Source organism: Erythranthe guttata, chromosome 10 (assembly GCF_056151865.1).
Source record: "Erythranthe guttata isolate IM_541 chromosome 10, IM_541, whole genome shotgun sequence".
NCBI classification, from domain to species: Eukaryota; Viridiplantae; Streptophyta; class Magnoliopsida; order Lamiales; family Phrymaceae; genus Erythranthe; species Erythranthe guttata.
Window position 1 is genome coordinate 8,659,471 of NC_142542.1, and position 24,450 is coordinate 8,683,920.

Here is a 24,450-nt window from a genome sequence, read left to right on the forward strand (position 1 = left end):
CAACTCTATTACCCCGCGACGAGACAACTCCCACAAGGAGATAACTTGATCCGAGCTACTACATCGTCGCGGGACAACACCGACGACTCAAATAACTTACATCGCGACAACTTGGTCGCGCTACGCGCCTTCACGCTCCTCCAACACATGCTACAATGCATATTTGCACACCATCATGCCATATTCCAAAGAACGGCCACTACAATTTACTCTCGACACGATCGAGAATCCATTTCGACAAGGCCCCCGCATCGACTCGAGAGTGGGGGGCTTAATGATATGCCTAATTGGGCCAACCCAATGGGCCTACAATTTGGGCCTACAATTTCTTTACCTACTGGGCCACGAGCCCAAGATCAAAGACCATTATCACCGAGTTATACATGCCACTGCCGGTACCTACTCAACCATGGACAAATATTAGCATGGATTTTATATTGGGACTGCCAAGAACTCAACGAGGAATGGATTCGATTTTTGTTGTCGTGGATCGCTTTTCAAAGATGTCTCATTTTATTGCCTGCAAAAAAACATCAGATGCGAGTAACGTGGCTTATTTGTATTTCAAGGAGGTGTATCGCTTGCACGGGTTACCTTTAACCATTGTCCCTGATCGAGATACGCGTTTTCTGAGTCACTTTTGGCGAAGTCTGTGGCGACTTTCCGGTACAACACTCGATTTCAGTAGTGCTTATCATCCCCAAACCGATGGGCAAACAGAAGTTGTTAATCGTTCAGTGGGAAATTTATTGCGGAGCTTGGTCGGGGATCATTTAAAGTCATGGGATCAAAAATTGTACCAAGCCGAGTTTGCGTATAATCACTCTCACAGTCGTAGTACGGGATTTAGTCCTTTCTATATCAACTATGGCTATGAACCACGATCCCCACTAAACTTGGCACCACTACCAAGTGTGAAACGCATGAATAGCAAGGCTGGGGATTTCATTACTCAGATTCAGGATATCCATCGGGCTACTCAACAAAATCTACTACAAGCTACTGCCAAGTATAAAGAAGCAGCAGATGGCAAACGTCGCGTTTTGGAGTTTGAAGTCGGGGACTATGTATGGGCAGTTCTTACCAAGGATCGATTTCCCGTGGGAGAGTATAATAAATTATCGGCTCGCAAAATTGGGCCCTTGGAGATAATCGCAAAGATCAATGCCAATGCTTACCGCTTGAAACTTCCAAGTCATATCCGCACGTCTGATGTTTTCAATGTGAAACATTTACTTCCATATCATGGTGATAACTCTGAAGATGAAGCTGCAAATTCGAGGGCGAATTTTTCTCAACTGGGGGAGGATGATGCAGTGTTAATGGCTATTAACTACTAAGAAGGTCTGGAGAACAATCCACAAGAATTCCAAGAGGTTTTGACAGCAAGAAACATTAAAATTACCATCTAATTTCTGTTTTTTTTTTTTTTTTTAGTTGCTTAGAGTTAAGTTCACTTGTAAATCAAGAAGGGAGATTATGGGACGAGGGTCCAGATTAGATAGATCGAGCCGAGGATATTTTGGTCAAGAAAGAGATGGAGTAGATGAAAACTTCAGTTCAGTTCAGTGAAGTTGACAGTACCATCTTTCCAAGGTAAGAGTGATCCAGAGGTGTACATTAAATGGGAAGGAACGGAAAGGTACAACCAGTACTTAATTTTCACTACTATTCCAAAAAGAAGAAGGTGAAGCTCGTCGTCAAGGCGTTCATTGACTACGCAATTATTTGGTGGGACCAATTTGTCTTAACTAGGCGCCATTGTGGCGAACCATCAATCGGTGATTGGGAGTCCATGAAGGCAGTTCTGAGAAGGAGGTTTGTTTATTCAAATTATTATAGGGAATTGAAGATGCAGAGCTTGAGGCAAGTTGATAAGTTAGAAGAAAGGAGTTCATCGAGTTGGAAATCACAAAGGAGATCTTCTGCGAGCCAAATAGAATAACCATTACAAAGGACCAACAGAGATCAATTCAAACCCGAGCTTCAATTCGAGACGAAAGGAAATTTTATAGTCTCGTAAAACTTAAGATACTAATCTTTTCGGTGTTTGGATTTTGATCATATTGCTTCAGATTGTTTGAACAAGCCGTTCATGAATTTATGGTCGGACTATGAGGAATTGAAGAGAAAAGGGTGATTCTTTACCATCATATCACATAGAAATGATGATACTTGTAAAGCTTTTGAGGAAAACAACACTCAAGAAAAAATGGAAATTGTTGATACGATAGTTGAGGAAGAGGTAAATGAGAATCATGAGCTCAAGTCCAAGGCGGAAGAAAATTCCAAACCCGCGTCACCAATTGAAGAAAAAAAAGGTTCAGATTGAGAGAGAATTCTCTTAAAGAGGTGGAGAATGATATGATCTAGCCATGCATCGAAGTTAATGCCGAGCTAAGCAAAGTACAAACTCCCATTGTGCATGTTAATGAGATGGCGGTTCCTAGAGAGATGCTTCAGTCATTCTCTATACCGATGTTTGACGCATTGGGGCTTCGAGCTAGAAAACACCCACGTACATGTACACTTCAATGGCTGAAAAATAGTGTGTTCTGCGATGTGGTAAATGTGCATGTTAACCACATTGCACTTTGTCGACCATGGAAGTATGATAGTAGGGTGAAGCCGGCAAGATCGAGGAGCATATATACATTTGAGATGAATGGTGGACTTGTTACACTTGCATCTTTTGTCTTGGCTCAACCATATGATGATCAAGATCACACTTGGAGGGATGTCATTAAGCTTGAGAGAAGTGTTACTTTTCTGCCAAAGAGAGAGATCGATAATGAGATTGATTTTATTTATACTCCTAACGATTCTGACAAGCTCCAATATGAAAATTTGGAAAAAGAAAAAAGCGGATGAGTTTAACGGAGTTGTTCGTGTGCTGGATGAAAACATTCATACCCAATGATTTGCTTGAAGAATCTATGATGTGGAATTGGAAGAAGAGAAAGAGAATAATTCGACAAGCCGAATTCCATGCATCAAAAAACTCTCAAATGTTTCTAGCGGCGTTACCATTCGGGTAATAACTCTCTCATCTGGATTTCCATTTAAGATGATTCAAACTGCTACAGAAAGCAAAACTGAAAGGTCTACAACTTTCATCTTTCGAGCTAAGAGAGATTCGAAGTGGAACAGTGTCGAAATCGAGCTTTAACTGCTTGCACGTATACATCCAAATGTATACCCGAGTTTAGAAGGGTGATCGGGAAGTCGACTTGATGTGTCAAGTTATGTAATTTAATTATGAATGTTTTATTTTAGGATTTATTATGTTTTTATTATTTTAGAGCTATTTTATGGTTAAGATTTGCTTACTTATAAGTTACCTTATTATAGTTTAGGTATGAGTCATTTTTCTTGTGAAAAATGAGTCTTTTTAGGTCTTACAAGGTCGCCAATTTGGCTTATTTTGATTGGACGAATTTTGATTAATAAATTGAGATTATTCTCTCTAGTTTTTTAAGAATTTTTCGAACGTATCGGAGGATTCCGTGCCTTCACCCCGACTTATCAATCAATCTTTCACAATCGATTGGGGCTTCTTCACATAGCAAGGTTTTTGTCTCTTTATAGGCAATAGGTCGCGGTTCCACCCCTTTCATTCCTTTATTTTTTGATGTTTTGATCTTACTTCCGTGTAAGGTATTGGATCTCGTAACAAGTTCTACGGGGTTCGTATCACCTAACACATGTCATTTTATAAAGGTCACCAGGGAATAAATGAAGTTATGACTTGAAGGTAAATATAGACTTCATATTTCATGCCATCAAATTCATCTAGAATACATCTATTATGAAATCGAATCGCAAGAGTTCAAAGCGTACTTGAAACGCTTAAATACAAATATTAAGAAAATTATATTGTGTTCCTCGAACAAGATCACCCTTTCACGAACGAACTCAAATCACAAGTTCTTCAAATATCCACATCCCACAAACGATTGACTTTCTACGAGCACCCAAATCACAGATTGTTCGAGTATCATCGCCCCACGTTGTCTTTCCACGATCACGAGAAGCACTTCATGCTGATAACGTGTTGTAAAATGGCCTATTTACTCAAGTTTGTGTTGTAAAATGACCTACTTACTCAATCTCCTTGGTTTGGTGATCGTGGAATGATATAGCTAGTAAAGTATATATAAACGACAATGGAAGGAGATAGATAGGGAGAACACATACAACAAATGCATAGAGAGATAATTGTAGGAATAAATTGGGGAGGGAGTTTTCTCGTTAATATAGGATAAAACCACCAAGTAGAAGTTACATGATGTTACAATAGTAGGAAGTTGTAATCTAGCGGTAACTTAATTAACTTCTATCAGCATGGTTAGATAGCGAAATGTCCATAATATTTATAGTATTTAGTTAATTTTATGGATCATATATAATTACTTTGATTAAGAGAAATATTTTATTTACTATTATATAATATTCATTTATCATATACAATATTATATAAACAAAATAACGTCGTTTTACATGGTGAGGCACAACAAATTTCACAGGTTGAAAAATAATATGAACTCATTTTAGATCCCAACCCGCGAATATATCTTCTCCAAATCAACACTCATTTCAATTGATGGTAGTATTATTCGTCTAGTTTCAACAGGACGGATTTTCAGCTAGTTCGTGGGTCCAACTTGTTAACCATAGCCCCAATATATATACACACTACAGTGACATGATAAATATTAATGGAGTGGTTCGTAATATTTTGAAGCTAATGGTCACTAAGAGACCAATTTGAAATAGTTTTGCATTTAAAAGTATGATATAAAATGAGGAATAGGACATTGGAAAAAATAAAAAGAAAATAAGAGATGGGCCTATCTTTAATTTGGATGTATATTTTTATCTTGTACCTAAGTTGAGATATGGAATAATTCATGGCCATCAAGTTGCGGGGCATCACAAGTCTCCGTCAGTTTTATTCAAATGCGTTGTCTTTATGCCGTATTGTCTCTAATATCTATATTGCAAGTGGCGAATCTATTATATATCCCTTTTATCATTTATTGTTCTTTAACATATATAATTTTTGTTGGGGAAAAACTAAGTATTGAAAAATAAAACTACGCTACATTTTTTATCAAATGAATAAAATAATATATACTAATTAGATTTGAAATAGTAAGAGTGTAAGAGCTATAAAATTTCCTTTAAAAAAATAAAAATTAACCAGGCACTCGGCTATTTAGATGCAGTTCTATAGGTCTTTACTGGTTTATTTTATGCCACACTGGGTGAAGTACATTGGATATATCTTTATTATTCATATACACACAAACACACACACACACACGCACACACCCAGATTGGTGTGTGTAAATAAACGGTAAAAAAACATCCGGTGTAATTATTCACCGTCTGTAGCATAAAAATAATTACTTAACATGAATAAAATAATATATAATAAAACTAAATAAGGAGTTTATTTACAAATAAAGTAAACACATGGTAATGCCTTCAAAAATGAAAACACATGGTAATAATGCAATAAACGCAACTAAACGAAATAATAGATGCAAGGATTCATAGAGACAAATAAAACAGAAATCATGCAATATATCATTGGCCATGTTTCCTCATTTTAAATATAATGTTTGAATAAAATAATTTAAAATTAATAGTTGGACATACATAATGAAGGAGGTATGATCTTATTCAATTGTGGTGAGGACATGCATGTTGACAAATGTAACAAAATGGAATTGAATTTCTTAAAAAATGGGGTAGGTTTTGTTTTACCATCACGTTAGCATGATTAACCAAATATTATTAATACGCAATTTATTAATTAATGGACAGCTGGCCATATATATATATATATATATATATATATATATATATATATATATATATATATATATATATATATATATATATATATATATATATGATTTCAACTTTTTCTATTTCTTTTTTCTTTTGTCATTTTTCTACTTTTTCAACACTCCAAATTATAGTGTACAAAAACTTCCTAATGTAATATAATTTAACAAATTGTAATGCCACACGTTCAATTTAAACATGTGTTCAAATGTATGGTGAACAACATATATATAACACCATGCTTAAAAAAGTTCTATAGAAAATCACTATTTGTTCATTTTATTGTACGAAATCTAAAAAAAATAACATAGGGGTTATTGCTATTTTTTTTAGTATAGGGACTTTTTCGACAATTCGAAATTACACAGGGAGTTTCTGTACAATTAACTCTAAAGAAATTTGATGCAAATTTTACAAGATAGCAAAAAGAAAGAGATTCCTAACTGCAAGCTGAAGGTACACACATATAAGGTTAATATTGAAGCATTAAAAAAAAGGTTCTGACTTGTGATTTGCTGTCAGTTTTTTCTTCCCTCAAAATACTCTGTCTGTCTGTCTGTTTTGTGGAATCAATCAATGTAACAAAACCAGGTTGGCTTAAAACATATAGAATCGCTGCGCTGCCTTAAAATCTCATCATATATATATTAACTGGAAATTAAATTCAAAATAATATTTACGTACCGATCACATCACATGTGTATGAATTATTAAAAGAATCAAAATCAATAGTATTGTCCAAACAAATAAATAAAGGGAACAAGGTATTGTATTGATCTAAATACACATGTACAAAACTGTGGAAGTATATTTCTGGTATCTGGTATCTCTTAAAAATATTTGAATCTGTAAAATTTGAATATACCAAGTTAAAGATTTAAAAAAAAAAATTAAAATCTGAAATAAATAATTTGATGGGAGGTAATTATTAGATACTAAACATGTAAATTGTGGAGGTTTGAAGGTTGTGGAAGAGGTGTAATTGCTTCTCTATTAGCAAACCATTTGACTGTTTTTCTTGCAATTGGTAGCCAAAGCCTTCTCATTCTTTCCTCCTTCACATCACTAATTGAATTTCCATTATCATTATTATTGTTAATGAATCGTGGATGAACTACGATCTCGGACATCGATCTCTTCTCATTTTTCGGATTCAGTGCTTTTGAACTTGAACTTGAACTTGAACTTGTTGTCGGAAATGCGATAGGAAAATTAATGCGATTATTATTTTTCTCGATTGTTATTCCACTAATAAGAATCTTGCTCTCAAAAGCTCTTTTCCTCTCCATCTCTTGTTTGATAACCATCATCGTCATCTTCTTCTTGTGATCGTCGTTTTGATCGGTATTGATTACTAAATCCACCGATTTCGTTTCCTCCGAAGAAAACCTCGCACTCGAAACATCATTAATCATCTCCGAGTTGAGGAACAAGAGATCCGACGAGCTGACGTTGCTCCAACGGCTCTTAAGGACCACGGCTTCATGATTATGATTAGAGACATAATTAACATAGTTAATCTTGTGGTTGAATCTATGAAGTTCTGCAGACTCATTACCATCGTCTAATTCCGAACAAGAACCCGTCAATAATTTGCTTTCGTCTTCTTTTATTGGCAATCCCTCTTCTTTGTTTGCTTTTCTGAAGCTGCTCCCAATAATACTGAATCTTGATGAAGATCCATTATTACTATTACTATTACCATTACTATTACTGTTGCTGGAATTCTCCTCTCTCTGAACATAAAGCTCGAGATTGGATTCCTCCCTCATACTCAACTGATGATGCTCGGACAAAAACCTCAAACTATCGGAATACGGCAGCTCCTGCGAGAGGTCGTCCGCGCTGACGCGGCGCCTGCAGAGTGGGCAAGTGGAATGCTTTTCGAGCCACCGGTCAATGCAGTCGATGTGGAAAGCGTGTTTGCATTTGGGCAGCAGTCTCAGAATCTCGACATCTTCGAATTTGGCGAGACAAACGGAGCACTCGAGGCCTTGTCGGGACCCCTTCAGGGAACTGAATCTGAAGAAAGGGAGAGATTCGACCACGGTCTTGTCGACGCCGGATGCTGTTGAGGTTGACCGGAGAAGACCATCACGAATAATCAGGCGGCCGCCGTTTGTGGTGTGGACGGAGGAGGATGTGCGGTGGCAGAATTTGGCGTAGAGAAGAAGGATGAATGTGACGGAAAACATGATGGAGAGCATACCAATCACAACTGCTAAACTTGGCTGGAAATTGCTGATGGAATCCTGTGACGGTATCCCTTCTGTGCTGTCTGAAAAATTTTGTGCCATAATATTACCAATGAAGAAGAAGAAGAAGAAGATGAATTGGAGGATAAATAATGATGGAGTTTTCATCGTTGGGAAATTAGTTTGGCCGAAAATAGGACTTATCTTTGTGTTTAGAACAAGTGTGTAAAAAATAATGTATAATTCAGTCAGGGGCGGTTTTGTTTCACATTGTTTTGCTGTAATAAAATGAATTAATCTTTTTTCAACGCTGATTTTGATATGTTTTTTTTTTTGTCAGATTCCTTCTTCCTTTCGTCATCGCTGGTTCTTCTGTATGCCTTCTGCCTATTCAGCGATTAACAAATATAATATTTGTTTTCCTTTCTCGCAGTTTTTCAAATTTTGAATATTCTATTGGGGCATTTTATAATAAACTCAACCCCAAATATATTTTTAAGAGGATGTTTGGTTAAGTTTATAAGCTGTTAAACAGAGTTTATAAAATGTTTAAGAATTTTTAAGCACTTTCAAAGCTGTTAAGTAGAGTTTATAAGCCAAATTCAACATAATCATCTAGATTCCGTGAAATGTGCTCTAGTTTGTACTCGTTTTGAGTAAAAATACAGTTTCCGATGCACCACAAACTGATATATACAAGCTAAAAATCACATATTATGATCATCTTGCTTCATAATGTAGAGATTGAATGGGATAAAACGGGTACAAAAGTGATAATATTCCATATAATCTCGAAGATTCCACTAAATTTGAGGAGTTGAGGGGTGGCTGTAATTATCCAAACAAGAGGGGTGTTTTTGTAATTTGACCATAGCTCAGGGGGTGTTTGTAATTTACTCTATATTGAATTTTGACCCCTAAACAAATTTTGACTGCCACCGCCTTTGGTCGCCGGTCTCCTGCATTGATTTCTTTTGCTGCCGTTCACCAATTATTAACTTTTTTTTTTCTGAAATTTGTTTGCCCGGTAAAACAATAATATTATTGTGTTGACATAGTATTTAACTATTTTTTTGCCTGGAAATGATGCATCGAAGTTAATATTGTAAGTACCTGAAGGAGGTGGTTTCCGTTTCGTCGAGTGATCCATTACTTTGGTGCTACGGACCATCATATTTGATGAATGATGCACTCCAAACCAAAATGCCATCCGTTTCCATCGTCTTTTCGTCTTCATCTTATGATTTATGTTTTTCCAAGTCTTCCACATCACCACATATGCTAGATATAGCATCTCCTCTGTCAAGGCGTGCATAATCCGATCAATCTAAGAATCAAAGAGCTTGGTTAATGCAAAATCTGGAAAAGAGATACTTCAACCATACCAATTTCATTCCTCAAAAGTCTTGCACAATATTCATGATGGTTTCGATTTTATTACATCTAGGACAGAAAGGTGGATTAATAATCATCCTTTTACATAGCTTAGTCTTGTGGGAGGATGTTTACATTAGGATCGTGAGTCCCCGGAGCCAAAAATTAACTCAATCAAACTCAATTTTAGACGTTTTTATTTAATAAGCATAATCATGCATATTAGATTCTCATGAAGCGGGATTCAATCTAATCTAAGGCTTACTTATGAATTTCAAAAATCCTTGTTTGGTGCTTTGATGTTTTCACTTAGGTGCACAAATGGGATCCACGCCAAGCTTTTTGGTTCTTGAAATACTCCTCCCCAAAAAGTGTTAGCCCTCTTCCTTTGCCGATATCTCCCTAATGGTTGATCTGATGGCAAACCACTTTGGAGGAATTGTCGTTCTGGTGGTCGGGAAGCTACCGTTAAAATTCCAATCCAATCGGATGAATGACCAATTTATCGTGAAGTTTCTCGAAATACTGCTCATAAATTTCGGAAATGAATTTAAGCTCACAAGAACCTTCAATATTTTATTTTATATTCCGAATTAATAATTCTACTACGAGGGTAGGCTTGTACTTGAAGAATTCTAAATATATAATTGATAAATTGAGAAAGAAAAGAATTGAGCATTTTTTTTCCCTAAACATGTAGCACATTATTTTCTATATCGAAAATTCATCTCTCTCCAACCAAGTCTTGTATATATAAGGCACTAAATAGAGTTGTACAAGGAAAAAAAACTACGGAAATAAATTCCTTCTTTCACAAGAATTAGCGTGGACAAATATCCTCCTACGAAAGGGGTTTACTTTTCGACCACTACTCTATTTTATATATCATTGGGCTACAATAGAGACTAATAGAGACTAAGTGAAGAAACGAAAATCCATTGGACTACAATAGAGACTAAAAGGAAGAAACTAATTAAATCTAAGAATTCATTTAATTAATTATTAAACAATTATTTATTTTTCACTACTCAATAATTATTAAACTTCCATTTGTATTCTCAAATATTACATTCGAGCTCCGATCGATCATTACTTAGAGTCTCCTCACATTAAGATATCTTATAATCATCATATAAATTAGGGTCCATTTGATATACAACCCTCATATGGAAAATATATACGGATAGGTCCATCCCTAAAAATCTTCCTTTGAGATACCCCTGGAGAGACAAAAGTATTATTGTGTCCTTATTTGCAATTTTCGCCCAACTACATTCAGCATTTTCACCAACCGCACTTATCATTTTGGACCCACATTTAGTATTTTTGTAGTGCATATATCATAATGTTTAATTTAATATTTTTTTTATTCATGTATACATATTGTACATGTTTTTATTATTGTATTCAATTAGGTGTGGAATTCAACTTTTATATATTATATAGATTGCATTTTTATTTATATTTATAAGGATATTTATGCATTATGATCTTATTATAATTAAACTTTTATTATGTTATTAAGATATATACATGATGGAGATATAACTATGTTTAAATATCTTTTTTATATATGTTTTGAGTATTTATAAATAATATCTAGAAATATATTATATTAAATTTTAAAAACCGATTTATTCCGAATTATCACCGATTAATCATCACCGCACCGATTAATCGTGAGTCGGTGCCTGACCGCCTCCGACCCGATTACCGTTTTTTACAACCTTGAATATAAGTCATTGATCTACTCCTTGAAGGTGCCAAAAATGTTGGTTGAAATTGTAGACGATTTTTTGGGAATTTGACATATGCATTTCAAGTTATAGTCGACCGTAAGCTGCATAAATTACATTACTACACATTAATATAGTTACATGTAGTAACATATAGTAACATATGCATGTGATTGTATATTTCTCGACATGTATTTGATGGTTACGAGTTGATTTATAATATAAATACATTGTTTGTGCGGATGATTTTTTTTGTATATAATCGGCCATATTGATGTATGTACAGATTGATGTATGTACATAAAAGAAAGAGCATTACGAATGATTATAGTTGACTGTAGTTACTTGTAGATATTTTCAGTATAGTAAACATATAGAAATTAAAAAAAATAAAATTAAAAGATTAAAAAAAATAAAGAAGTTCAAAAATTAAAAAAATATTCAATATTTTCTTATAAAAAAAACGTTAAAAAGGTAGAATTTGACACCTTAAGGGTGGACGTGTAAGAAGATTCATAGTTGGAGAGGTGGTTGTAATTATCCAAATAAGAGGGGGTTTTTCGTAATTTAATTTTGCCTCGGGGTGACCGTACTTCATATGAAAATATTATATTGATATAAATAAGATTACAAATTCTTGCAGTAACATATAACTCGTAGGATTATACGACATACTAATCTACTATGTAAGATTTGGGTAGGTGGTTGAATTTTTTTAAAAGGGGTTTTTGTGCATAAGTCTCCAACCAAACATCTTCATTATTCTAGGTTTAGAGGTTATATCTCTTTCACCAATAAGCCCATCCATTTAATATTTATTATAAATAAAGGAAACATTTATGTATTGTGATAATATTACCCACAATCCTTTATACCTAATTCTTAATTGTAACCCAATTTAATCAATTTTGTCCACAAAAAATCAATTTTGACCACAAAAATTCAATTTTGACTTTTTCTTTCAAAAACAAAATTTTTGCCGCCGGGTTCCGGCGTTGACTTTTCGATTTTTTTTTCTTCTGGATTTTTTCACCGCCGGCGTTGACTTTTTTTAGTGTTTTTTTAGTTTTTTTTTTCGCCACTACACGTTGACCGTAATTGTGCTGTCACTGACAATAAATTAACGTTATTATACTGTCAATGACAGTTAATTAACGTAATTGTACTGCCGTTGACAATACATTTATGTAATTGTTCTGCCGTTGACAGTAAATTAACGTAATATTATTATTTTTTATTTTTTGTTATTTATTTTTATTTTGTTTGATTTGTTAACAAGTCAACGTAATTATATTACTGTCGTCGACAGTAAAATAACTGTAAACACAATAATATTACTGTCAACAACATCAATATTATTATTTTCTTGGGTTTTTTGTTTTGTTTGAGTTATTCACGTAATAATATTACTGTCTATTATTGTAATCTTACTGTAAACACAATAATATTACTGTGGTTGAAGGTAAGATTACTGTTGTTATAGTAATATTGTTGTCTACCACATCAATATTATTATTTTGTTTGAAAGTTTTTGTTTGTTTGAGTTATTCACGGAGTAACGTAATAATATTACTGTGTATTATTGTAATATTACTGTGGTTGACGGTAATATTACTGTCACTCACAGTAATATTAATTATTTTGGCTTTTTATTATGTTTACATTTGTTGAACGGTCAACATAGTAATATTACTCTATTACACAATAATAAGGAGTTTTATTGTGTTAATATTATTGTGCTAGAGATTAATATAACAATATTACTGTGTTAAACTGTAGTATATATAATTGTAGTATGTTTAACAGTAATATAGTTAATATTATTGTCAATCACAACAATATTGTTGTCTAAACAAAAAAAAATGTTACAGAAAAAAAAATCGAAAAAGTCAACGCCGGAGACCGGCGTTGACCTCCGAAAACTGGTGGCAGAAAAATTAGGAAAAAAAAAGTCAACGCTGGAGACTGGCGAAAAAATCTAGAAAAATCGAAAAGTCATCGCCGGAATCCGGCGGCAAAAATGTTTTTTTGAAAAAAAAGGTTTTGGGTCAAAATTGAATAATTTGTGAAATTTGGGGTCAAATTGAGGTTAAATTAAATTAAATGATGAAATTAGAACATATTAAAGTATGATGGGCTATTTTTATACAAAAATCTGGACCATGTGTGAACTTATTTGTAAAGGAGTTTATTCCCTAAATAAATTAAAAGAAAAAAAAAAACCCCAAATAAATTAAAAGAAAGAAAAAAAAAAAAAGAGCTTAGAAACATACTTGGGCCTGGAACGTAGTTTTGAATGCAATAAAACCTAATATTTCTATAATTCTCCGCCGTTTCACAAACCCAAAACATACCATACACTAATTAATTTGATTTTCCCACAAAATAAACATAAATACTTATCAAGCGCTTGCCGGAAAAAAAATATGAGAGCGGCGAGAAATCGAAAGAAGTCCGGTCATCTTTAACCTGTAACATCTTCCGCCGCCGTGCAACCACCAGCGACAACGCAATACCCAGTCCGATTTATCAGGCCGCTTTTCGCAGCGTTCTTCGTCATGGGAAACAAAAAAAAAGAAGTAGCCATTTTTGGAAATTACAGAAACTACTATGGATATAGAGTAATCCCATCTCCTTCTTCTTCTCATCTCCTTTTTCAGTATTAATTGTGTGTATGTTTTTTAACTAATTGATTGCCTCATTCTCTTCCTTAAGAAAACTGATGAAAAAATAATTAGAATGGAAAGGGGATACAGAATTAGAGATTTATGTTTACTATGAACTTAAAAATATCCCTTTACACTACAGAGAGTTGAGTGAGTAATCAAAACTAACAGTGTTTGTTGCCCCTACGCAACACCCTAATTATTGCTATGAAGTTACGAGTATTTATTTATAAATGCGCAGGTTGGTCAGAGTTTCGATGAAGATCCTAGAGTTAAGGTTATGAAGAGGGAATGGTTTGAGGGTAAAGATTGTCTTGACATTGGATGCAATAGTGGCTGGATTACTATTACTGTTGGTAAGCAACCAACTCTTTCGACTTTTTATTTCCTAATATTTTGATATGTTGTGCTCCAAGTGCATTAGTCTCAGTTTTTTTAGTAGAACGCAAACTAAACTTCCTAATTAATTTCTCTGTTTGATTTTCTTTTCTACAGCAAAGAAATTTGGTTGTCGGAGCATTCTTGGCATTGACATCGACGGAGGTATTTTTTTCTGACCTCTTATTGCACAAGTTGCGAACAAAATTACCTGTCAATATGACTGTAGTTGTAAGCTTTTTTAATACCATTTTAATGAGTGAATTTCTAAACTTTTCTCTTTACCTTTGTATTTCCATCCATCGTATTTTCTCTTGCCTGGAAAAGTTCGCAAATTCTTATTTAGGTTAAAGAACTCGTAAGACGATTTTGATGGATAGCATCTTCACCGACTAATTTATACCAGCGAAAAATATATGCTTGGATTACTGTAGTGGTTGTGTGTAGAGCTCTGAGAAAAGCTCAAATTCAAGTTCGGTAAAATGAATCAGCATATGCGATAGTATTTTAAATCGTTATATAACTGTGATGAAAAGTAGACGTTGTCTTTGTTCTACATACTGAAAACACATGCAAGAATCTCGATGGTATGTTCCACATCATGCATGGTTCTCTTCTCGTTTTGTCCATATTTAGCCAACTGACTGCTTCTTATCGACTTTCGATATCCTAATGTAAAAAGAGAGATAGGGTGTAGTACATAAACCGAGTCTTGTAATTTTGGCCAGTGCCATATAAAAACTCTACTCCAATCTCTGCTGTGATCTTGCTAGAAAATAAATGATGATTATTTAACGATAATTATTGGTCACATTCCAGATCGAATCGAGGATGCACAATGGACGCTTCGGAAAGTTGTTAGGGCAAGTGTGACTTCTAAATCAACTAATACAGATAAAAATGCAGATGAATCATTAATTGAAGAGAAACGGGACAATTCTGGTAATTCCCCTCTTTCGGGGGAAAAGGATCTGCTCAATGTAGTCTCGTTTCAGAAAGGGAACTTTGTTCAGAATTGGCATCCACCAGAAAAAACAACTTACCATGTAATCCTTTGGTAATACTTCTTTCTTTTTCCTATACTATATGAACTCTATTCAAGTTCTAACCGAAAACCGAAAACCGAAAACCGAAACCGAGTTTAGCTACACTTGAATTTTTCTGAATCTCGTCTTGTTTGCAGTGAGATAAGGCATGAATGATGATATAAGCGAATGGATTAATTATAAAAATAAGAGATGGGTTTAATTTTAACTTTTATGAAACATCATGTCATACAAATCTTTATGTTTATACGAGAAAATCGTGCTAATGAAATTGATTTTGTTCCTTGGCAGTTTAAGCGTGTCAAAATGGATACATTTGAACTGGGGTGACGATGGATTAATTACATTGTTTCAGAGAGTGTGGACGCTTCTAAAACCGGTATTCAACGCATGCAACTATTTCTTTTTTCATTGTTCGACATTCATTCATTGATGCATTTTTGTTGCAAATACTTTTTTTAAAAAAATATTAGAAAAGCTAATCGAGGTTTCGTTGCAGGGTGGCATTTTTATATTGGAACCCCAACCGTGGAGCTCGTATTATAACAATCGTACCGTGTCGGAGGTATGTATATTATTTTTCAACATGCAAACGTGTGAATTCACTTTGAACAATGACTATTTTGATGACTGTACGACTATCATCGACTGACAGTTGGCATATTTTGCAGGAGGCTTCTGCCAACTATAAAAATATTGAGATACCTCCGGAGGATTTTCAGTATGTGCTTCTGGACAAGGTATATTAGGTGTTTGTTTCATTGAGTCCCCGTTGTTTTTAAGTTGAAATAAAATCGAGATTTTGTTCTTCTCTGTTGTAAGTTGAATGGAAATATTTTTGTATGGCAGATTGGATTTCGGAGGGTAGAAAACCTTACTTCCAGCTTAACTGGTACCCAACCCGGATTCAACAGGCCCATCTTGGCTTTCTGGAAGTAATTTCGAGGGGTGATTTCTTTTCGAGAAAGTAAGTGATGTACGAATGCTATCTATATAGACATATATATGTATACAATTAAATCTCTATAAATTAATACAACGGGGACTAACAAAATTCTATTAATTTAGTGAAATATTAAATTAACAAATTAAAAATTTAGTACATTTTTACCGAGTCTGCACCGGAAGAAATTATTATTTAAGCGATTTTATTAATTTATCAAGGTTCTACTGTATATGGGATTTGATAAATGCAGGACAAATTTTCAGTAAATGCAGGATGCATTATTTAAAAAATAATATTATTTTTCTCGACCTGTTTTTCGTAAATTTTCGACGATAGAATAATATTATTAGTCAATAACCACGTAAATCTGTCAGAAACTTGGTATTTATTCGCAGACTTGTCTTAAAATTAAAAAAAAAAAAAGACTTATACCCTAGTAAGTTGAGCATACTACACTTTGAAGTGAGACGAGATTTTCACAGGCCTAAAAGAATTGGTCAACTTTTGCGCTTGGATTAGATGCACCAGCAAACTTGGATCTATCGCATATGCGCGTTTTTTCTTGTGATGTAAATCTTCTTAGTTCAAAATTTCGACTATTTTTAATCCAAAAATATCTGCCTTTGGGATATGTAAATGTCTATTTTTGTAAACTTTTAAGACAAAAATGTATGAATAAATTTCAAGTTCAAATGATTTTCCCTAATTTAATTCTCAAAATCAGAAAAAACAAATTCTTAAACTTGAATTTAAAAAATACTTGATGTAACAAGTGTAAACGGAAGAGCGCATTTGTAGGATTTTTATCTAGAATTGGTATTGGAGGGAAATTAATAAAAGTCGTCTGCATTTATCATTTGAGATTTATATATACGTGTATAATGGGCCCTTGTGTTTGCAAAACTGTTATACGTCGCAATCTATTGTTGTAGAAGCTGGCCCACAAGACGAATATAAAAACTGTGAGTAAAAGTATTGTTTTTTTGCAATAATGATTGAACTGCAGTTGAGAGGAACAATAGAGGTTAGTAAAAGATTTGAAGGGCCAAGTTTCAACGCTGGCTTTATTTTTATTCATGTGGAAATAAAACAGCATTTATATTAGACAAGTGAAATGATTTATCGAATGCAGTTCATGCCAGGCAAACAAATAAAGCTTGATATGGAGGAAGACGAGCTTTATCAACACTCGGTCTCAAGTATTAACACTATGGAACAAATAACAATTCCAGAAAAAATATACATCCACACATTAACCACACACGATGATATTACCTCTCTTCTTGGCTGAATAACTTGGTTGAAGTGATTCCCGAGTTCAGTGCATTGAAATAGCATCTCCCATTTGCATAACCTGTTATATATATATATATATATATATATATATATATATATATATATATATATATATATATATATATATATATATATATATATATATATATATATATAGCTGGATACTGTTGTGGCAAACATCTATATCGTCCGTCGTACACTAACTTGAAATTATTCCTCACAACCACAAAGAAACACATAGAAGAAACCTTAATGAATGGTCAAACTCCTCATCAATATATCAAAACCACACAAGTTGAAGCTATGTATCGGAGATTAGACACCTTTAACCTACTTTCTCGAGCATTTCCATTCCATTAAGATAATAATACCTTCACAGAATCAACATGAATGCGCAACAATGTCATATGCACAGGCAAATGAGCAAGACTTCTTTTCTCTGTCTTGCCTCCTTATGTTGGTAGCACTCGTCAACACAACCTTAAATTATAAAACGCGTAGATATATATTCTGTGACATTCCAATTTACACAATCAAACTCATGCCTCACAGCAAGCTGCCTGCAATGTAGCTTCGACAACTCCAGCAAACGTTGCTTTGGATCTGTATTAAATGGACAAAAAAAGTCTACAGGCCATGACACATGAACATATCACAAGTATTTGGCAATGCTAAAACAACACCTCGTCATTCATACACTATACACACAATTTCATTAATCAACCAATTATGAGCAAACGACCGACAATTCCTGTATCATTTGTTACCAATTGACGACATAAAATAAAAGACTCATTTTGGCATAAATTACATGTCCAGCGGAGATACCACCATCTTCAGAAGATAATTTCTCTGCTCATTCCACCCATTGATGGCAGTATACATAGCTGGAGACACCAAATCCTGAAAATTGAAAATTTATCAACTCATATTGATGGATTCGCAAGAATGAAGCACAAACGAGAGTAATCAAAAGTTCTGTTTCATGGTTGAACAGCCAAACATATCAAATCTCTCAAGGATAAACTATTAAATAACCTAATGGTAATTGACAGACAGCCATGGAAATTCATATCTTGAAAACCCGAACAATGAAAATAACTAGCTGATGCATCATAAAACCAAAGGTAATTTCCAATTTATTCCATCAATAATGGAACTGAAGTCTTCATACAATAATCATATATGTATTATTACAGCCAGGGAAAGAAAGTGGGAGGGGAAGGAACAAACCGAATACATAGCCATTTCAATCACTTAGACGAAGAAATTCGACGTAGGGAAGAAATCCAACTACTTGATGGACCAGAGTTATCGCCGTTTCCATGAGTAGCATTTGCTTCAGTAGATAATATAGGTTTTGAGGCATTTCCTTTTCCCACAACAGCAGGAGACTGTGATGTAGATGGCGCATGTGAATTGTTTAACACCTACAAAATAGTTAATATGTATAAAATTGAAATGAAACATGGAAATCATGAATATGATAGCTACAAATAATAATAAACAAGAATAAGTAACACCTCCATGTTTTAATCGTGATTAGTCATGATAGATAATATTTTTTTTTACTATGGATGAAAGAAAAGGAAACTAAAGATGTACATACAATAAGTTTTATTCCACTTTCGCAACCAACATGTGATTACATACATTTCTATCGAGAGGGCTCCCATGAATATAATTTCGACTTGTTGGTGATTTAAATTGGAGGCGAACACCAGGACTGGCAGCAGCGTCGTTTGACCTTATACGTTCACCCAAATCAGTCGAAAAAGGAGCATTATTTCCTGATAAGCCAAACAAGTAAAAGTTGCAAAATTAGCTTTCTCAAATAATATATTGTACACTACTCTTTCCAGTCGGTGATAAAATAATTCTGCATTTATTCTATATTCATGTCTTTCAAATATGTGGCCTCAAACCATGAAAAACTCATTACACCCCAGATTAACTTGGATTATGTACAGATCCCAAAATATAGTTGGATTCTCTGAATAAAGTATATAACTTATATTGAGCCCACACTCATACGATGGTGCTGAACCACACAAACAGCCTCCAAACAGGCTAGATGCCTACTTCCGCTCGAATCTATTATATTTTTATTTACCATTGTTCATTTACTAAACTGAAAGAAGCATAAAAACTAATTACCTTGATGTTTTTCCACAGCCCTTGGAACTGCTTCACTGCTCTCTCCAGTGATTGGCTGTGAAAAGCTCAAACATTAAACTCGATATAAATATGACAATAATTCAACAGTTCCAGGCCAAACAGATAAAGTACTAATTAATGCCTGCTTATGCAGCAATGATATGTAAACAAATTTAAGCCTTGCCGAGGGTAACTTCAGCAAAGACAAGAAGTAAGCTAGGAAACTAGATAAGGATGGATATCGACTGATACCCGTTTCTGCGTTTTACTTATTTGTGCCTGCTGGTACTTGAGAATGGTCCAGTCAAATATGTAATCGAACTCATATCCTGCAAGAAGCGGCAAAATACTAGTCTTAAAGACAGAAAATACTCAAGACTTGGACAATGCACTCCATTACTCCATCCCAGACTTTAGTTCAATTTTATTCCAAAAATCCAAAGCTCAACTAGTTCCCAAACCGAAATTGTAAAAACGGCAAATTAAGCATAATCATTCACCTTCACGGGTGAACAGTTCACGAAATAAGCGCTTCAAGAATCCATAGTCAGGCCGTTGGTCAAACGTCAAAGAATGGCAGTAGTGGAAGTATGAAGCAAATTCCACAGGATGGGACTTGCACAACACCTTCAGGAGAACAAAAAATATTGGTATTGCAGACAGAAGAGAACACACACAAGCAAAGGGAAGTAAGGAACTGAGAGATGTAAGTCAACATATGTAACCACCTCTATAGGAGTTGATAATTTTTTCTCACAAATCTTGTCATACTTCTGCTTCTTTGTGGCAGCTTTTAATCCCTGCCATGGAAGGCTATATGCAGACTTAAAGTTGGTCAAAAATGAAACGGTGATAATCAATTTGTTTAACAAAAGTAAATGATGTAATTGCAGGAGCATAGAAAATCACTGGAATACCTTCCTCTCAGAAAATACAGGAGTACGTATCCAAGGGACTCCAAATCATCTCTCCGGCTTTGCTCTACAAAACAGGAAAAAAGGGAGTTGACCTATCGTGAAAAACACCATTTAATACTCTTTGTTCTTTATTCTGGACTAAACATTAGAGAGGGAAAAAAAAAAAAGCATTTGTCTTACCAATCCCAAGATGGGTATTACAACTCGCATAACGTGCAGTTCCTGTCAAATTTTTATTCTCCCTGTACAAGCCAAGGGTAAAGTAGAGTATTCATGACCAGAAAACCACAGGCAGACTGTGTGGTTCATAAATGGAAAATACGAGCATACAGAAGAATCGTATTAGAATCTGGGGGGAAAAATCCAATTTTCATGATTCTCAAGATATGTTTCTCAAGGATATGTTATTTAAACATCAAATCAAGGACGATTTCTCAAGGAGTAGTAGTTTTATCAAGGATATGGTAATGAATCATTCATTACCAAATGAATGCAAGTGCAGAAATATTAACATTAAATCAAGGACGATTTCTCGAATAACCTTGAAGTTACAAAATGATCAGGATAGGAAAGCACCTGTAAGGAATATGGCGGTTCGTTGTTGAATCTCGATACCTTTTTGCCAGACCGAAATCAATAATATAAACCTAGGAGATAGAACAAGGATATAAGATTGAGAAGAAAAGAGAAATTGTGGGGTAAAAATATCGCAAAGAAAACAATAAAACAAACGCCATTACCTGATTCGCTTTTCGACCAAGACCCATAAGAAAGTTATCAGGCTTGATGTCCCGATGCAAAAATCCTTTAGAATGGACAAATTCTATTCTAGTTATCTGTATAGAACAAAAGATATAGATTTCAGCTCAAGGTGATGTTAATGTTTGAAAAACAAGCAGAAAGAGAAACGATGTCCATTTTTTCTCAGTTATGATCTTACCATTTGATCGGCCAACATTAAGACACTTTTCAATGAGAACTTCCGACCACAGTATACAAAAAGATCCTCAAGGCTCGGTCCAAGCAAGTCGAGGACAAGTACATTATCTTCCCCATTCACACCAGACCACTTTATACCAGGTATACCACCTGACAGGAGACCACCCATTTAAATAAGTTTTGGAAATACCAACTTAATACATAGCAACACTTCTTTCATTCTTATGTGCCCCATACGTTAATGTAAGCTAAGAAGCATGAATTGGAAGTAACTTAAAAATGTCACAACTTAATACTTGAACTTAAAAATGAAGACCATATTTATGATGTTCGCTATCACGAGAACAAATTAGATACTAATTATGTCCTAGATCACAATAATTATGATTCACAACAGATAACATTTGAGAGTTGCCTGATGCATACAGCAAGTTTTAGTTCCTTTAAATCTTAGATGCAAGAATGCATGCCTAACAGTCACAAATGAACATTTTATTCAAGACACGACCTAATAAATACAAGAATCCCCTAACTTATTAACATGCACATGCAAACTGAAAAGACAGATGCACACTGAATTATTTCGATGTTGGGTCATTTTAGATGCATTTATTTATACATACTTCCTCCTTGAAGAATGTTGTATAATTTGGCCTCATAAAGAAGTTGAGGGTGCTTCGTTTTATTATTTTCCTGCAAAGAAAAACATATGCCATAGATCAGGTCATTAGCAGTCAGCATTAAATGATTTAAGCCCTCGGAGATTTCTTTTAACTGAACCTCCTTCTAATTTCCTGCCGCGTGAATTTCCCACGAAAAATTAAAACATGCTAAAATAGATATCACTCCAAACAAGTTGTCACCTTTAATCAGGCAAGAAAGCATCGTTGCACTCGCGAGTGGATTAAAAAATGATTCTATACTAACAATAGGAGTTCAAACATACAAAGGCAGAAACAAAATCACCAGTTGATTTGAGTTTCCCAATTTCTAGTTCCCAAACAACTTTATGAATATATTCGAAATGAACTACACATAGCTCCATGCAAATTTCAAACCCATTTCAATTAATCAGCAGCACATAAACACGGAAATTTAGTAATGAAAATTGAATCATCCAATAAAGTTACAGATGTCGTGACTTACGATCTTCACCGCGACAATCTCAAAAGTATCAATATGCGTAGCTGTGGAACAACAAAAATTGGCATAATTCAGCACAACTAAATTAAAAAAAAAATGAATAAATAAATTAAAAAAAAAAAAATCGAAAGCATAAAGAAGCATATATATATATATATATATATATATATACTGAAGGTAAAAGGAAAGCTCACCGAGAAAAATTTCACCAAATGATCCACTGCCGATCTTACGGCCTAGCTTATATTTACCTCCGACAATCCGTTCCATCAGATCAACGGCCCAAATCCAATCTCAACAACTATCATCAAATCGATTGAAACTCCTCAGAATCGTTGTGTACAAAAAGGCAATTGAAATTTTTTTCTGTATGAAAAAATGGAAGCCACACACATACACAGAGTAGAGGGTTTGTTGGGTATAGGTGAAAAGTGACAACGGAGAGAGAGAGAGAGAGAGTTTGACGAGTTGTTCGTAGCTCACGAGGGCTGGCAAACTGATGTATTGGATTTGGGAAAGACTAAAGAGGATGAGGAGAGAGAACGGGGAGGTTTTAGTCATTTCATATGCATTGGGTAGGTGGTACTCTGTAAACAATTTCTGGAAATTCCGGTATTATGGTATTGATACGGGTTAATATGTACTGTATCGAATAAATAGTTAATAAATATTTATTCTTTTTTTTTTTTTTTCTTTTTTTGATTTTTTTAGGGCTATGGTAAATAATAAAATACTTTTAGATTGAATTTTTTTAATTAATTGCAAATTAACCCCATTTGAAATTTGAATGTAAAATTCAAGAATTAATTAGTTTAAATATATATTTTTTTACGTTGTTTATAATATTAAAATATATTTTAATATATTTAAATATTTATTCTTTTTTTTTTTTTCTTTTTTTGATTTTTTTAGGGCTATGGTAAATAATAAAATACTTTTAGATTGAATTTTTTTAATTAATTGCAAATTAACCCCATTTGAAATTTGAATGTAAAATTCAAGAATTAATTAGTTTAAATATATATTTTTTTACGTTGTTTATAATATTAAAATATATTTTTCGATTTTATTGGCACCGAACCAAAAAAAACCGAATTAATTAGGTAAGAAAATTGTACTGAACCGAATAGTTCGGTACGGTTAGCAATACAAAGTTTGAAGTACCGAAATTCCAGTACAATTCCGTACGGTATTACCGAATGAATACCCCTAACGTAAAAAAGGAGAATAACAGTTGTTTACATGTCACCAGTTATTCTTGTAGATACGTACAGTTCTAGGGGCGGAAATCGGAAGAGAATTTCCAATTTCCGTTGACTCCATCCAGGAAAACTTCGATTTTGGAACGATTTGCGCAGACTCCAGCTGGTTCTTATCAGAGGGGCTGGAGCGGCTAGGGTTTTTGGATTCAAAAATAACATTTCACATTATTTTCAGCCCTCCTTATTAGGGTTTCTAAGACCCTAGTGAGCCTAAGTTGATCCGCCCTGTTAAGCTGTTGGGCCCTCTCGTTGATGACCCATTTCTAATAAACGATCGCTCGAAAAAATGCAATGATCACATATTCTTGACGAACACATCGTACTCGTCAATACGAGTGCCACTTGAAATTTTCCAATTTCCAAAATTGGACCGGCTAAATCGGGAAACTTTCCCAATTTAGAATGTTCACAAACTTTCCACAAAATTCTCTCTCTGTTTATTCGAATCAACAATCAACATTAACGAACCTTGGATCCAATCACATTGACCTCCAATTATGCAAGGACCAACAACTTGATCTTAGCTCGTTGTATTCAAG

At 34.2% G+C, this 24,450-nt stretch overlaps 3 protein-coding genes across 5 annotated transcripts; 1 reads left to right on the top strand and 2 right to left on the bottom strand.

The window, feature by feature from the left end:
• Positions 1-6,609: 6,609 nt before the first annotated feature.
• LOC105963620 (E3 ubiquitin-protein ligase ATL42) lies at positions 6,610-8,509 on the bottom strand. Its single transcript, XM_012988039.2, has one exon. The coding sequence runs from the start codon at positions 8,217-8,219 to the stop codon at positions 6,792-6,794; it is 1,428 nt and encodes a 475-aa protein (XP_012843493.2). The 5' UTR covers positions 8,220-8,509; the 3' UTR covers positions 6,610-6,791.
• Positions 8,510-13,424: 4,915 nt separating this feature from the next.
• Positions 13,425-16,346, top strand: LOC105963621 (S-adenosyl-L-methionine-dependent methyltransferases superfamily protein). Its single transcript, XM_012988040.2, has 8 exons — positions 13,425-13,782; positions 14,069-14,183; positions 14,323-14,370; positions 15,025-15,262; positions 15,543-15,630; positions 15,751-15,816; positions 15,923-15,991; positions 16,101-16,346. The coding sequence occupies exons 1-8, from the start codon at positions 13,720-13,722 to the stop codon at positions 16,188-16,190; spliced, it is 777 nt and encodes a 258-aa protein (XP_012843494.2). The 5' UTR covers positions 13,425-13,719; the 3' UTR covers positions 16,191-16,346.
• Positions 16,347-18,065: 1,719 nt separating this feature from the next.
• Positions 18,066-23,260, bottom strand: LOC105963609 (casein kinase 1-like protein 3). Of its 3 annotated transcripts, none has more exons than XR_016034115.1 (15): positions 22,844-23,260; positions 22,653-22,693; positions 22,130-22,199; positions 21,508-21,656; positions 21,308-21,403; positions 21,144-21,214; positions 20,748-20,809; positions 20,568-20,631; positions 20,379-20,463; positions 20,151-20,277; positions 19,903-19,979; positions 19,651-19,705; positions 19,103-19,283; positions 18,727-18,923; positions 18,066-18,396 (listed from the first exon to the last, which is right to left on the bottom strand). XR_016034115.1 is itself a non-coding variant. In XM_012988028.2 (15 exons), exons 1-14 carry the CDS (start codon positions 22,917-22,919, stop codon positions 18,747-18,749), a joined length of 1,287 nt encoding a protein of 428 aa, XP_012843482.1. In that variant the 5' UTR covers positions 22,920-23,260; the 3' UTR covers positions 18,066-18,396; positions 18,727-18,746. The 3 variants fall into 3 exon arrangements, 2 of the variants coding, with proteins under 2 accessions (XP_012843482.1, XP_088681062.1); XM_012988028.2 differs by having other exon boundaries at positions 19,147-19,283; XM_088824936.1 differs by having other exon boundaries at positions 19,147-19,283; positions 22,653-23,063.
• Between the last annotated feature and the right edge of the window lie 1,190 nt (positions 23,261-24,450).

What these genes read in the sequence shown, in the direction of transcription:
- LOC105963621 (XM_012988040.2), top strand. Translation starts at nt 13,720, where the DNA reads ATGGGAAACAAAAAAAAAGAAGTAGCCATTTTTGGAAATTACAGAAAC. An exon ending in TGTGGACGCTTCTAAAACCG is followed by an intron (nt 15,631 to 15,750) that starts GTATTCAACGCA and finishes GTTTCGTTGCAG; the next exon opens with GGTGGCATTTTTATATTGGA. An exon ending in ACAATCGTACCGTGTCGGAG is followed by an intron (nt 15,817 to 15,922) that starts GTATGTATATTA and finishes CATATTTTGCAG; the next exon opens with GAGGCTTCTGCCAACTATAA.
- LOC105963609 (XM_088824936.1), bottom strand. Translation starts at nt 22,919, where the DNA reads ATGGAACGGATTGTCGGAGGTAAATATAAGCTAGGCCGTAAGATCGGC. An exon ending in TTGGTCGAAAAGCGAATCAG is followed by an intron (nt 21,215 to 21,307) that starts GTAATGGCGTTT and finishes TCTATCTCCTAG; the next exon opens with GTTTATATTATTGATTTCGG. An exon ending in GGAGCCCTCTCGATAGAAAT is followed by an intron (nt 18,924 to 19,146) that starts GTATGTAATCAC and finishes ACTATTTTGTAG; the next exon opens with GTGTTAAACAATTCACATGC.
- LOC105963620 (XM_012988039.2), bottom strand. Translation starts at nt 8,219, where the DNA reads ATGAAAACTCCATCATTATTTATCCTCCAATTCATCTTCTTCTTCTTC.